We start from the raw sequence: 12503 nt of genomic DNA, 5'->3' as shown, positions 1-12503 counted from the left end.
CGGGGGCGGCGCAGACACCCGGAGCTCAGGCCGGCCCCATCACCCAGGCTGTCAGGCAGGTGGCCCCAGCTCGTTGGGGCCTAAGTTTCTTCTAGAAGGAAAGCAGGATCGCCTGCCTTTCCATCAGGCCACCAAACTTGGTGGCTTTATTTCGGAATCAGCCTCTAAGCTGCCTTATCCCTTGCCTGCCCAAAGAGAGATTTGAGGCCCGGAGTGGATTTTATTTTTTAAAACTTGCTGGAGTCTCCCTTTTTTCACCATTTTCCTGGAGAGCTAGCTCTCAGTGCTCCTTGGAGAGACTCCATCTAGCCTTCAGCTTTGTGCTTTTATTTCCGGCTCATTCTGAATTCAAGCTCCGTTTTGCCTCCACACCCAGCTCCCAAGACACAGGTACACCCCAGGGAAGGACTAGATTTCGTTTTTAAAAAGTGGCCTGTGGCTTCTCCTCCACCACCACCACCACCACTATGTATACATACAGGCACATCAGGGAAACCTGGTTGAGTGTATGCCGGGGGTTTTCTAGAGGACCAGTTACCAGACCTAATTGGACTGCTTCTCAGACCAAAAAGCAGTAAAGTTTCAAACCTATCTCAAGTGATGACCTCTTGCAGCCTCAACTTTCTCAACAATAAAATGGGATAATAATAATGTCCACCTTCTTAAGAGGATTAAATGAATTAACACACATCAAATGCTTAGAGCCACGCTGGATGCACAGTACCCGGTGGATAAATGTTAGAGGTTATTATATCACCTCACCTTAGCCCAGAAACAAAGCAATACACAGACTTGAGACGTCCCAAGACTGGCTTTAATTTCAAAAACCTGGTTGGGGTCTCTCCCTACATAAGGAAAAGTGTATACCAGGCTATGACCCCCAGGGATTCAGCACTGGGCCTGGTCCAATCCCATTCCAGCCACCAGGCCCTGTCATTTCATCATGAGGGCCAATCCCAGACTGCCCCCATCAGCCAGAGACAAGAGGACGGAGGTGAAATTGCCCAGGACTGGATTCTTTCTCTCCAAAGCCCCTCTCTAGGGAAGCTAGCTATGTCTTTCCAAGGAGAGTTGCTCCAGCCATCAGGCTCAGTTTGGACAGAAGATCAACATCCCAGCCCTGGGGGTCAGCGCCCCGGCCCTGGTGGCCGCTCCAGTGCCTGTGTGCCCACCAGCACGTCCATGAGGTAGTCCAGCTCGGCCTCATCCAGCTCTGGAGCTTCCTCCTTGCCTGGCCCATCCTCAGGGCTGGGTTTGTGGCCCTCAGAGACTGGTGCCCAAAATTCACTGTCATACATGGAGGTGTCAATGTCCTCGAATAGGCCCTCGAGCCCATCGTCCAGCAGACAGCCAGTGGCTGGGCCCAGCAGGTCCAAGGCACCCAGGCTGGGTGGGGCTGCCCCACTGGGGCGGCCTGGCGGCCCCTCGTCTACCAAGGGTTGGGGGGCCTGGCTCAGGCCCTCAATATGGCTGAGGTCCTCCAGGAGGCTGGCCATGGAGGCTGAGAGTGCGGCGTCCGAGCTGGCCAGCAGGTTATCAGCTATGCCAGGGGCTGTAGGTGGGCTGGGCACAGGCGGCAGGGTAGCTGCTGGTGCCATGGATGCCTGGATTCGCCGCAGTGTGTTCACTACCAGCACCAGGTGCCGCAGGTCTGGCTCACTCTGCCGCAGGCTGTGGTGGAGCTTGAGCACTGAAAGGTCAAAGAGGGAACTGGAGGCCACAGCCGGGGGTGCTTGTGCCACTGCTGGGTGGCCAGGTTCCAGCCACCAGGCGTCAACTGCCAGGGCTTCCTTCTCCTCCTCCTCCTCCTCCCGCTTGCGCTTCAGGCCCTTGCTCAGCATCATCTGTGGGGAGCGAGAAGTCATTCAGTTATGGAAAGCCAATGTGAAGTTCTGATGCCTGTGTGATCTTGGGCAAATCACTTAGCCTCTCTGAGCCTAGGCTTTCTTAGGGAAACTTTTGAGAGCTGAATGATAATTGTATCTATTTCATAAAGTTGTTTGAAGGAATAAATGAGATAATATACAAAAAGCACTTTACAACGGTGTCTGGTACATAGCAATTACTCCTATGAATAAGTATTATTCATAATAACTATGATTATTTATTTCTTCAATGAACCATGTGAAATGTCCAATATTTAACCTTTTTTTAACCTACAAAAGCAGCTGTTTCATATGGTTTAATCTAATATTTATTGACTGTCTAATTGTATCAGACAGTAAATAAATAAACAATTACAGGAAATGTACAGATGGTGCTAGGAAGATACTAAAAGGTTCTGGAGAGTCGTTAGGGAAGGCTCCTCTGAGGAGGTGACATTTGAACTGAGCCCTCAAGTACGAGAAGGAATCAGCCAGGGAGGAATAGGGGGGAGGCATTCTGGGAATAAAGAACGACGGCAAAGGCAAAGAGACCTAGAGGCTTGATGAGCTTGAACTGAAAAAAGACTCCATGGTCAGTGCACAGAGCGACACAGTATGGGGTGAGGGGGCAAGTTCGAGAGTAGGCAGAGGCGAGGAACTTGGATTTTAAGCAGGAAGGAATGCGGTGTTGTGGACTGGTTAGGTTTCCAGAATATCCCCTTGGCTGTTACGAGGAAGTGGGGAAGGTTGTTGGGAAGGTGGGGAGATCCATTCTGAGGCTACTGCACTCTGGGGTGGGCGATGGTGGAGACTTGGGAGTATAAAATAGTAGTGGACATGGAAGGAAGTTGGATTTAGGATTTATTTGCGAAGCAGAGTGGACAGAGCTTGCCGGAAAATCCTGATGGGCACGGGGGTCAATGAGAGAAGTTTGAGGACCCACTTTTCCCGGGGCGGGTGCCCCTGGCCCAATCTGCTTTTTGAAAGACAGACAGCCTGCAGGGCACAGTACCTAGACCCTTGCCCAGTAGGACATTTGGAGTGACCCTTCTCACTACTCAAAACTGGGTCTCCCCTCCTTCCTAGCCGACCTGGGAGTCCGGAACCACAGGAATTCAGCCCCCACCCCCGACTCCGCCCCCTGGTCCCGGCGCCCCCTAGCGGCGCCAGGCCGGCTTTCCCCCGGGGATTCCGGCTCCTCAAACCCAGGGACCCTTTACACTGCCCGGCGGGACGCGGCGTTCTTGCCTGCCGCTCGGGAAGTTGAGGGCCGGGATCCCCGGAGGGCTGTTCTGCCCTCTTGGCCTCCGCTCACTTCCGGAAGGCAGTGGAGGCGACTCCTCCCGAAGCGGCGGCGGCGGCGGCGGCGGGGGCGGGTGAGTCACGCAGCCGGAGCCAGGGAGCCGGCGCCTCCGCCCCCTTCCCCGGCTGCGGCGTGATTCACCCGGCCCGGCCGGGGCGGGCGGCACATAGAGGCCCGCGCGTCTCGATCCCGGGCAGCCCTGGCGCGCACCTGCCGGACCCGGGGATCGAACCTGCTAAATGACCCCGTGGCCAGTACCCCTACTTTCCCCAGGCCTCTTCCCTTCATTTACATACCCAGCTCACCAGTTGCCAATCAGAACGAAGAGGGAGCCACCCGCAGCCAATCAGGAAGCGGTGGCGGCAGCATTGCTCGCTCACTCTCCTTCAGCAACCGGCGCCTGGGTCGAGAGACGCAGTTCTGACTTCGGCGCACGACTCCAGGCTCCTGACTCTCCTTAGCTACCGCCCACTTTCGTGGTGGCTCCGCCCTCCACCCAGGGATTGGTCCTAGACAGTGATGGGCGGGGCCTATAGGGGGCCGTTTCGAAGGGAGGAGAAGTTGGCTTCAGGGCGCATGTCCCGGAGACTTAGCGAGGGGGTAGAAAGCAGAGTAACTATTCGTCCTGTGGGATAGTGGCGGGGTGGGATTTTTGTCTCTCGAGGCGCGGGCCCCTCACACCTGCCTACGCACCTGCCAAACCCAGCACTGAATTTCGTATGCATCCAGCGCCAACAGAGGACTACACTCTAGGCCAGATAGTCCTAGGTTCAAATTCTGACTCGATGTGTGACCTTGGAAAAATGTTTGACATCTCTGAGCCACACAAAGCATGTTAAATGGGATCTTTTTAGCCTACTTCTTGACAGTTAGGAAAATTAAAATAAGGTCGTATCAGATTCAGCAAATGCTGGGCGGTTGGACTCAATCTTGGTTACAAATGGGACTAGGAGGGTAGGGGTGGGATGCCACTGGAGTCCCATCCTGGGCTCCATTTCCTGAGTAGCTGTGTGACCCTGGGCAAGTGTTTTAATCCTTTAGGAGGGTCTCAGTTTCCTTACCTTTAAAAGAGAAACAGCGTCTGGCTCAGAAGATTGTTTTGAGGATTAACTAGAACAATTCGTACAAAGTACCCAGAATGGCGTGTAACATGTCCTTTTGTTAGTAGTAGTGGCTGTTGTGGTAATAGCACAGGCTCTTAGTTAAAGGGGAGACATGCAGGGTGGGCTGCAGGTAGACAGCAATTTAATACTTGTCCCATAAATTGACAATGGGACTTACCTGCAAGTAGCTCATCTGCTAACTCCTTTGGTGCTTTGGGAAGAACTGTTTGTGAACAAAGCTCTGGACCAAAGTAAGCTAGCAGAAATGCTAACCAGACTTGCTGAGTCAGGCAGCCACTATCAATGGATGCTCAACCCTTAGGGTGAAAAGTTAGTGGGGAACAGAATCTTGATAGCTTCCAAAGCATCAATGCATAGATGACTTGCTAACTGCAAAGAGGGAAATGTCCTTTTATGATGTGGAAATGTGGTGCTCACCACCTTAACCATGTAGTGAAACTTTCTATCCACAGTAGTGGGACACCCTGACACTGGGTAGCACCTGATACAAATGCATTAGGAAGTACAAACATTCCTGGTGGAGCCTCCATGTTAAATTTCATGAATTGAGTCTCATCAAGTGTCTAGACCCAACCTCAGCTTATAGGGAACAGAGTAACAAATTAAACACAAGCACAATCAGACAAATACAGAACGTGAGATATCTACAGCACAACTGTGTTGCTCTAACCAAAAATTCAATTTCAAGAAGACACAGGAAGGGATTGCTAGGGTTGAGGAGGGGAGAGGATGTTGCAGAATAAAAGATACTGTAAAATTTAATTATTAAACCAAATAGGCATGTGAATCTGCATTAGATCCTGATCTGGGGAAAAAAACTTCTATACAAGATATTCTTGGGGAAATTTGAATATAGATTGGATAGTAGATGATATTATGGAATTTTTGTTTCTCTTAGATGTGATATAGTTTTGTGGTTTGTAGGTGAGTGTCCTTCATCTTAAGAAATGCCTGCTGAGCTATTATATTAGGGGTAGAGTGTCAAGATGTCTGCACTTTACTCTCCAATAGTTCAGCAAAAGAAAAAATGTGCATATACACATATACATATGCAGTTAAAGGAAACTTAAAATGTTAACAATTAAACATAGGTGGGAGAGTATTCAAATCTTTTCTATGTGCTTGAAATTTTTCATAATAAAAAGAGGGTCAAATGCTAAGTAGAACCAGGCTCCTGCTAGGCAAATTCACATAATTTCCCTCATACCCTATTTTTTTGGCCTGGGAAGAGGGAGGCTCACAGTCTCCCAGTGGCTCTTTCCAGATCATACAGGGAAGAAGAACTCACAGAAGTCTGAGGAGTTCAACATGTATTTATTGACCCTACTATGTCCCGGGCACAGTTGCAGACAATGAGGGTACAGCACTGCATATGCCTCACGGAGTCTCTCTCCTCACAGATCAGGGGAGAGGGGCGGAAAGAGAAAAGAAACATGAAAACAAACGAATCAAGCAATTTCTATGTGCCAGGCACTGTTAAGGCACTGAAGGTATGGCAGTAAAATTATAAACAAAAATCCCTAATGTAAGGAGGTGGACAATAAACTTAATAAAGCAATTATTTAGTATCTTAGAAGGTGACAAGTGAAAAGGAAAAGCAGAGCTGGAGGAGAGTGATGAAAGGGTGTGCACTTTGGACAGGGAGCTGGTGGGGATCCAGGGGTCTCTGAAGAGGTGACATTGAGTAGAAACCTGATGAAATGGGAGTAGTAGTAAAGCTCTGGAAAAAGAGTGTTCCAACCAGAAGGAGGTATCAGTGCAAAGGCCCTGAGGCTCAGGGTGCTACCTGTCTTTGACCCACAGCAAGGCTAGCGTAGCCGGACTGTATGCTGCCGGGGAGGAGGTCGGAGAAGTTTCTAGGCCCTTTGGAGCACCCTACGGACCTTTGTTTTTCATTCTGAGTAGGATGAGGAATCCCTGGAAGATGAATAGAAGAGGCAGATAATTTCTGCTTCTGTTCAGCGACTTGAAGAAAACAAATAGGACGGGAAAACAGAGAGGTCAGGGGAGAGGTACCTGTAGCTAGGGTGGTCCGGGAGAGCTTCCCAGAGGAGGTGACATTGGAGTTGGGACCTGAAAGTGGAGAAGGAGCCAGGAATTCAAAGGGCTGGGGGAAGGGAGAAAGAGAGAGCCCGGGCCTCGGGAAATGAAACCAGAAGCGAAGCCACCGGCCTGGCAGGCCAGGGGAGGAGCCTCAGCCAGCTGGGGAGGGAGGGGGTCCGGGGAGCGCCCCGCCAGCAGCCGCCCGCCCCACCCGGCCCCTGGGGAGGGAGGAGGCGCCGGCTGGGCTCCCGGGTCGGCAGCCTGACTGCCAGCTCGGGGCGGAGGGTGAGCAGGTGGGAGGGACCGAGGTGGCCGAGGCCCATCCCCCACCGCGGGACGGCGGGGGAAGGCAGGTTGGGGAACGTGGACTCTGCCCTCAGGGACCCGGTTTCCTCTGCGGGGCCACCCTTTCTACTTCTCTCGCCAGTTCCCTGACTTCTCTCTCTGGGCCTCTCTGAACCTCAGTTTGATCATCTGGAAAGTAGGGGTGCTCCTCATACTGGCCTCACTGATACTAACAGGCTCTGCGATCCCGCTTCTCTCCTGTATCTTTAGGGCAAAGAGAGCCTATGTAAAAGTGACTCAGGTCTCCTTCCTCCACTGCTCAACACCCTCCCAAGCCTCTCATTTCACTCAGGGTAAAGCTCAAGTCCTCCCTGTGGGACTCCCACAAGACACTACATGATTTGTCTCCCTCAACTCTTTCACCCTATCTCCTAGGACTCTTCCCCTTGCTCCCTTTACTCCAGCCACACAGACCTCCAAAGGGTCCCTCAGACATTCCACTCATCCTCAGACCACCGGGCCTTTGCACTGGATGTTCCTGCTGTGGGGATTGTTTCTCCACAGATTCACACGGCTCACCTCTCACTTCCTTCCGGTCTTTCTCAAATGTCATCTTGTCAGGGAGACCTTCTCTGGCCATCCATCTAAATAGTGACACCCCCATCACTTTCCTGCTTTCTTTTTCTCCACACTATTTATCACCACTTGACAGATTGTACATTTTACTGTCTATTTTAGTAAACAGTACACACTCGTGTTTATTTCAGCCTTCTCCCACTGTGATAACTTTACCAGAGCAGGGACTCTGTTTTGTTCATGCACCTGGGAGAGTGCCAGGTCCACAGTAGGCACTCATTTTGAGCAATTATCGGAATCCTTGGTGTGCAGCAGGCACCCTCTTACACACTTTGCATGCTTGCTCAGTGAGGCAGGTACTACTCCAGGTCTTGAGGGTGGGACATGGTGCGTTTGAAGAATGGCAGAGGATGGTGTGAGGAAGATGAATTCAGAAAGGTGGGATGGAGGGTTGGCCATTGCAAGGTTGGGAGTTCATCTTCTCAACAACAGCAAAAAAAAAAAAATTGTTTTTAGTGCCCCCCTCATTGGTCCCGAGCATAGTTCTATACACTACAACATGACCCTCTCACAGATTCCAGCAGACCAGGAGGCTAACCATAAAGAGGTCTTAAATAATTTGAGATTGGTAAGAAAATCAAACAATGTGAAGTGGGGTTGGGGAGAGGCACCTTGACACTTTGAGCCAGGAAGGGCAGGGAAGACCTGAGAAGGGGACACTTGGATTGCTGAAACTATGGAGAAAGTGTCCTTTGGGCAGTTAAGAGCAAGTACAAAGGCCTTGGGGTTAACTGGAGTCACATGAGGAAGGAGAGAACTGAGATTACGCTGGGGAAGTTAGGAGCAAGATTGCCAGGCCTCGCAGGCCTTGGTGAAGTTGGGGTTTTTATTCGGAGTGTGAGAAGTCACCAGATGTTTTAAGTGGGAGGAAGACATGATCGAATGGGCATCCACACTGAAATATGGACCTCATGTGCCTTAAGATCTCCTTGACCACCTCCTCCTCTCTCTCCAGATTGGCACCCACCTGTTAGTTACCTAGCCGATTTTAGATTTAGAGGCAATGCCCCTTTCAGGGTGAGAATTTTGCTTTGAGCCAGAAAGCAAAGGCAGAACTCCCTCTCCTTTCCCTGTCTATGGGCTACACCCAGGTATGGTTCCTCCTTACAATCCTTCCAGAAAAGTCCCTAATGCTGTGTAAACTTACCTGCTACCATGTCTTCAAAGGTCTTTGTGGGGGCCTAGCCACTGCAGCAGCATATCATAGCGCATCTTCCCTGGCCTCCCGTCTTTCCCCCTCACTCTCACCACCCTGGGCTTATACCTCCTAATCATCTGAAACATTAACTTAGCTGGGCTGTGCTTCTTAGCCAACAGTTTTCTAGAAAGATCTGCTTTTAATTCTGGGGGTCTTTGGGCATTTTTTCTCCTCTGGGCCTCAGCGACACATTTCATACAATGAAAGATTTGACTTTTTAAGTGCCAGAGCCCTTTTTTTTTTTTTTTTGAATGGAGGTACTGGGGATTGAAGCCAGGCCCTTGTGCATGGTAAGCATGTGCTTTACCACTGAGCTATACCCTCCCCCAACAGAGAGCCCTATCCTTTGACTTTAATTCACGTGACCCAGTTTCTCCCTCCTGTGTCCACCTGTGTCTGGGGAGTCTAAGTCTACCAAGAAACAACAAATGAAACAGTTAAGTAGGCTCTGGAGGTAGACTGAATTTGAGTTCTAGCTCCTTGGTCCTCACTCTTCCTAGCTGTGTGACCCTGAGCAAGTGACTTGGCCTCTCTGAACCTCAGGGTTCTCCTATGTAAAACGTGGTTAATAGTATCTATTTCTATATAATCATAAGGATTCAATGACTTAATTCAAAGAAAGTAGGTAGAACAGTGCTCTTAACAAGCGTTCAATAAATGTTATGTTTAATAATATACCTGCCTCAACTTTGACAGGGAAGGGGTACAGGAAATCACAGAATTTACTAGGTCTCTCCCATTGACCCACTGAAGTTTAGAAACTTTAGACAACACCATCCCTTCCAAAATACTTTTATTAGAAAAAAATCATTACAAACAAAAAAACCCACCACAAAACCCGCCTTTCTTTTAAATAACGCGGCATGGAGCGGTTTGGTTTCCACCCTATTGCACGTGGTCCGGCCTGGTCATGAATCAGGAGGCTGCTGGGACTGGGGTCCTGTGAAGGAGGTGGGGTTCAGCCTGAGGGGAGGAGGCCAGCCCCTCCCACGCCCTGGAGGTGCCAAGAGGCAGAGGCTGCATTTCCATAGCAACCAGGCAGCACATCCCTGTCATCCTTTGACAGGCCCAGCTTATCTTCCCTGAGGCCCCAGTGGACACAAGGGGAGCAGGAACTGGAGGGAAAGGCAAGAAGACATGTGGAAGTGGGAAATCAGACTCCCAGAAACAGAGTCTCATTAAGGCATTTGGAACAGATAAATTAATTCAGGAAGACCCACCTTCACAGAAGGCTGCAATAACCAGACACACACACACATGCAAGACAGTTTGTGGAACCCTGAAATGGGAGAAGGGAGGCCACAGTCACTGTTTAGAGCCCCTGTCAAAACACACCCACAGAATTGCATCCAGGGGTTCAGCCCACCAAGGCTCAGATGAGGAAGGAAGCCCCCTCTAAAAGTTTTAGGATCCTAGAATGATTTCCATGATGTGATCTAGTTCATTCCATTCCCAGGACCCTGGGGCACAGAAAAGGTTGTGAGGAGGCTCTGCTGGTGCCAGTGCGGGCTCCTTCTCCACTGTGGATGTGTCAATGTCCAGAAAGAAGTCATCCAGGCCAGAGTCCCCCAGGTACCGGGAGCTCAGAGCTTCTAAGAAGACTGGATCAGGCTGGGGCAGCACTTCATTCTGGGAGCCCGGGGGAGCCCCTGGATTCTGAGAGGGCTCGGTCTCGTCCATGGAGGTCTCGAGCTCCCTAAGAATAGAGCCGATGGTGGCTGACAGGGAGAAGTCCTCCTCACCCAGGAAGAGGGGTTCAGGAGGCAGGGCAGGTGCAGGAGTCAGGCAAAGAGCAGCTTGGAGCTGCTGGAGAGTGTTGTGGATGAGGACATGTCTGCGAAGGCTGGGTGCTCGGGGGCCCAAGCTTCGCTGGACTTTGTCTAGGGAGATGCGGAGCAGGGCTTGCTGGTAGCTCCGCAGGCCTGCCGGGCCCCAGGCCCACTTCTCATCCTCCTCTTCCTCCTCCAAATCCGAGTGTTTCCTCTTCAAGCCTCCTACCATGATGCCCTGTGGAGAGAAGAGGGGCAAGTCAGATACAGCAGGGAGAGTTCAAATCCCAAATCTTCTGTATGGTTGTTGATTTGTAATGATCCAAACCTCAGTTTTTCCATCTATAAAATGGAGACTGTATGACTCCCACAAGGCTAAGAAGGAGAGTAAATGTATGTGATTAAGAAAACAAGATCTGGGCTTAAACATAGCTGGGTTTGAATCCCACTTACTTGCCTGTGTGGCCTCAGATAGTGAATTTACCTCCATGAGACTCAATCTCCTCATCTACAAGATGAGAATCCTAACTCAAGCCCCTCTAAGTCTTAAAGCTAATCTTCCCACAATACTCTTTTCTTCAAATGGGACATACACAAGATAGGTGTTGGGTACAGAGACCTGGCCTGAAAGGAGCGAATCCTAGTTTGAATTCTGCCTTTCATGCTGCTCAGCTGTGGGTCTTGGGAAGTGATGTGACGTAACCTCTCTGGGCCTTAAGGGGATTGCAGAAATGCTCACCCTCGTTAGAAGATCCTAAGAGTGATATGCATAGACAGGGCCCACCACACAGGAAACACTTAATGAACAACAGTTAACTGCCATTTATTCATTCAATATTTCTATTCTAGAGTCTACGATATTCCAGCCACCTGGAACCCTGTTAGGGTACCTATCTGTGGAGACTCTCCTTTCACAGGGAAGATTATCTGCTCATGCCCTCGTCCTAACTGACTGGGAGCGCTCCCAACAACCAGGAAGGGGACTTCCTCATTCCCTCTGCGGGTGCCTTCAGGTTCCCTCTGGCCGCGCCCCACAAGAAAACTTGCTGGAACACGACTCACGCCAAGTCCCGCCCCTACCGGCCCATCCCAACCAAACCTCGGCACCATGCAAGGATTCCCCGCTTGGCACCCAGACACGCCCCAAATTGGCCCAGGGACTTCTGGGAAATGTGGGTCTATCGCCACCGGGCACACGCACTGACGTTGAGCGTGCACTACAATCCCCGGAAGGCTCCGCACGCCTCAGGGACGAACCTTCCCCACCCTCCCTCAGGGCATGCGCAGAGGAGCCTGGGGGTGGGTGGGGGAAGGGAACCCGGACGTCCAGCTGCCGGACGCCTGCCGAGCCCCGCCCTCCTTTGCCTCCAGGGCGGCGAGTCTGAGCTCCACGCCCTGAACACCCCTCCCCCACCCCAGACTCTGGCTCTAAAACTGCTTTCTCCCGGTCCTTCGGACCGCAGAAGGTCCTGGATTCTTCCCGCAAACTGCCCCCCGGGTCCTCAAAGACTTAACAATACTCTCCGACCCACTCCGTTCGGGACACTAGGTATCTCAATTTTGAGCCCTTCCTCCGTCAATTTTCCACTATTCTCCCGTCTTTCAAATGCCTCTCGACTTCACCTCCAGTCTCCCCCTCTGTCTCCAAGACCTGACAGGGAACTCTCCCCAGCACCCCATCTCCGCCGCTGGGAGATCAAGAGTCCTTGCCCCCCCAGTCCTCTTGCTTCTCCAAATATCCGGGATCCCAGCCCAAACCTGCACACCTTTTCCAGAACACTAAAGCCCCGAATTCAGCCCGTCTCGGAGACCCAAAGTGTCCTAATCTCCAGATTCCCTGCCTCAAAAGTTCCTTCTCTAGTTCTCTCGCTTCTCCAAACACCCCATGTCTCAGCTTCAAACTCCTTCCCTTGAAGATCCTGCCCACCCCCAACTTCGCCTTTCGTCCAGGATCCTGAAACTCAGTCTCCGGTCCCTAACCTTCCCCCCAAACCCTATCATCACCTTTAATCTGCGCCCCTTACTCCCGCCGATATCCCGCCTCCACAACTCTCGGGGGCGCGCCTCCACCTCCCCCAACCCAAGGCAGATCCCAAGCCAGGCAGCCACACCTCACCTCAACTGCCAGGTTCGCAATGACCACCTCCGGGGACGCCCGCAGCTCTTCGACCCTCCAGCACTGGGCAGGAGCCTTGCTCACCTCTCCGGGGCCTCTCGGTCTGGACTCAGGCCCACCCAGCTTCGCCCGGGAGCCGAACCGCGAGCCACGATTGGCTGGAG

The 12503-nt window shown here is 51.6% G+C and overlaps 2 protein-coding genes across 3 annotated transcripts; both read right to left on the bottom strand.

The window, feature by feature from the left end:
* Positions 1-796: 796 nt before the first annotated feature.
* SERTAD1 (SERTA domain containing 1) lies at positions 797-3629 on the bottom strand. 2 transcript variants are annotated; one of them, XM_015248506.3, is made up of 2 exons: positions 3474-3629; positions 797-1844 (listed from the first exon to the last, which is right to left on the bottom strand). In XM_015248506.3, the coding sequence occupies exon 2, from the start codon at positions 1842-1844 to the stop codon at positions 1128-1130; it is 717 nt and encodes a 238-aa protein (XP_015103992.1). In that variant the 5' UTR covers positions 3474-3629; the 3' UTR covers positions 797-1127. The 2 variants fall into 2 exon arrangements, with proteins under 2 accessions (XP_015103992.1, XP_006215071.1); XM_006215009.4 differs by having other exon boundaries at positions 3465-3625.
* Positions 3630-9230: 5601 nt separating this feature from the next.
* SERTAD3 (SERTA domain containing 3) lies at positions 9231-12495 on the bottom strand. Its single transcript, XM_006215008.4, has 2 exons — positions 12340-12495; positions 9231-10461 (listed from the first exon to the last, which is right to left on the bottom strand). The coding sequence occupies exon 2, from the start codon at positions 10453-10455 to the stop codon at positions 9859-9861; it is 597 nt and encodes a 198-aa protein (XP_006215070.2). The 5' UTR covers positions 10456-10461; positions 12340-12495; the 3' UTR covers positions 9231-9858.
* Between the last annotated feature and the right edge of the window lie 8 nt (positions 12496-12503).

This window comes from Vicugna pacos, chromosome 9, assembly GCF_048564905.1.
Source record: "Vicugna pacos chromosome 9, VicPac4, whole genome shotgun sequence".
Classification (NCBI taxonomy): Eukaryota; Metazoa; Chordata; class Mammalia; order Artiodactyla; family Camelidae; genus Vicugna; species Vicugna pacos.
Note: the sequence above shows the minus strand (reverse complement) of the source record. Positions and strands in the feature narration are given on the sequence as shown.

What these genes read in the sequence shown, in the direction of transcription:
- SERTAD3 (XM_006215008.4), bottom strand. Translation starts at nt 10,455, where the DNA reads ATGGTAGGAGGCTTGAAGAGGAAACACTCGGATTTGGAGGAGGAAGAG.
- SERTAD1 (XM_015248506.3), bottom strand. Translation starts at nt 1,844, where the DNA reads ATGATGCTGAGCAAGGGCCTGAAGCGCAAGCGGGAGGAGGAGGAGGAG.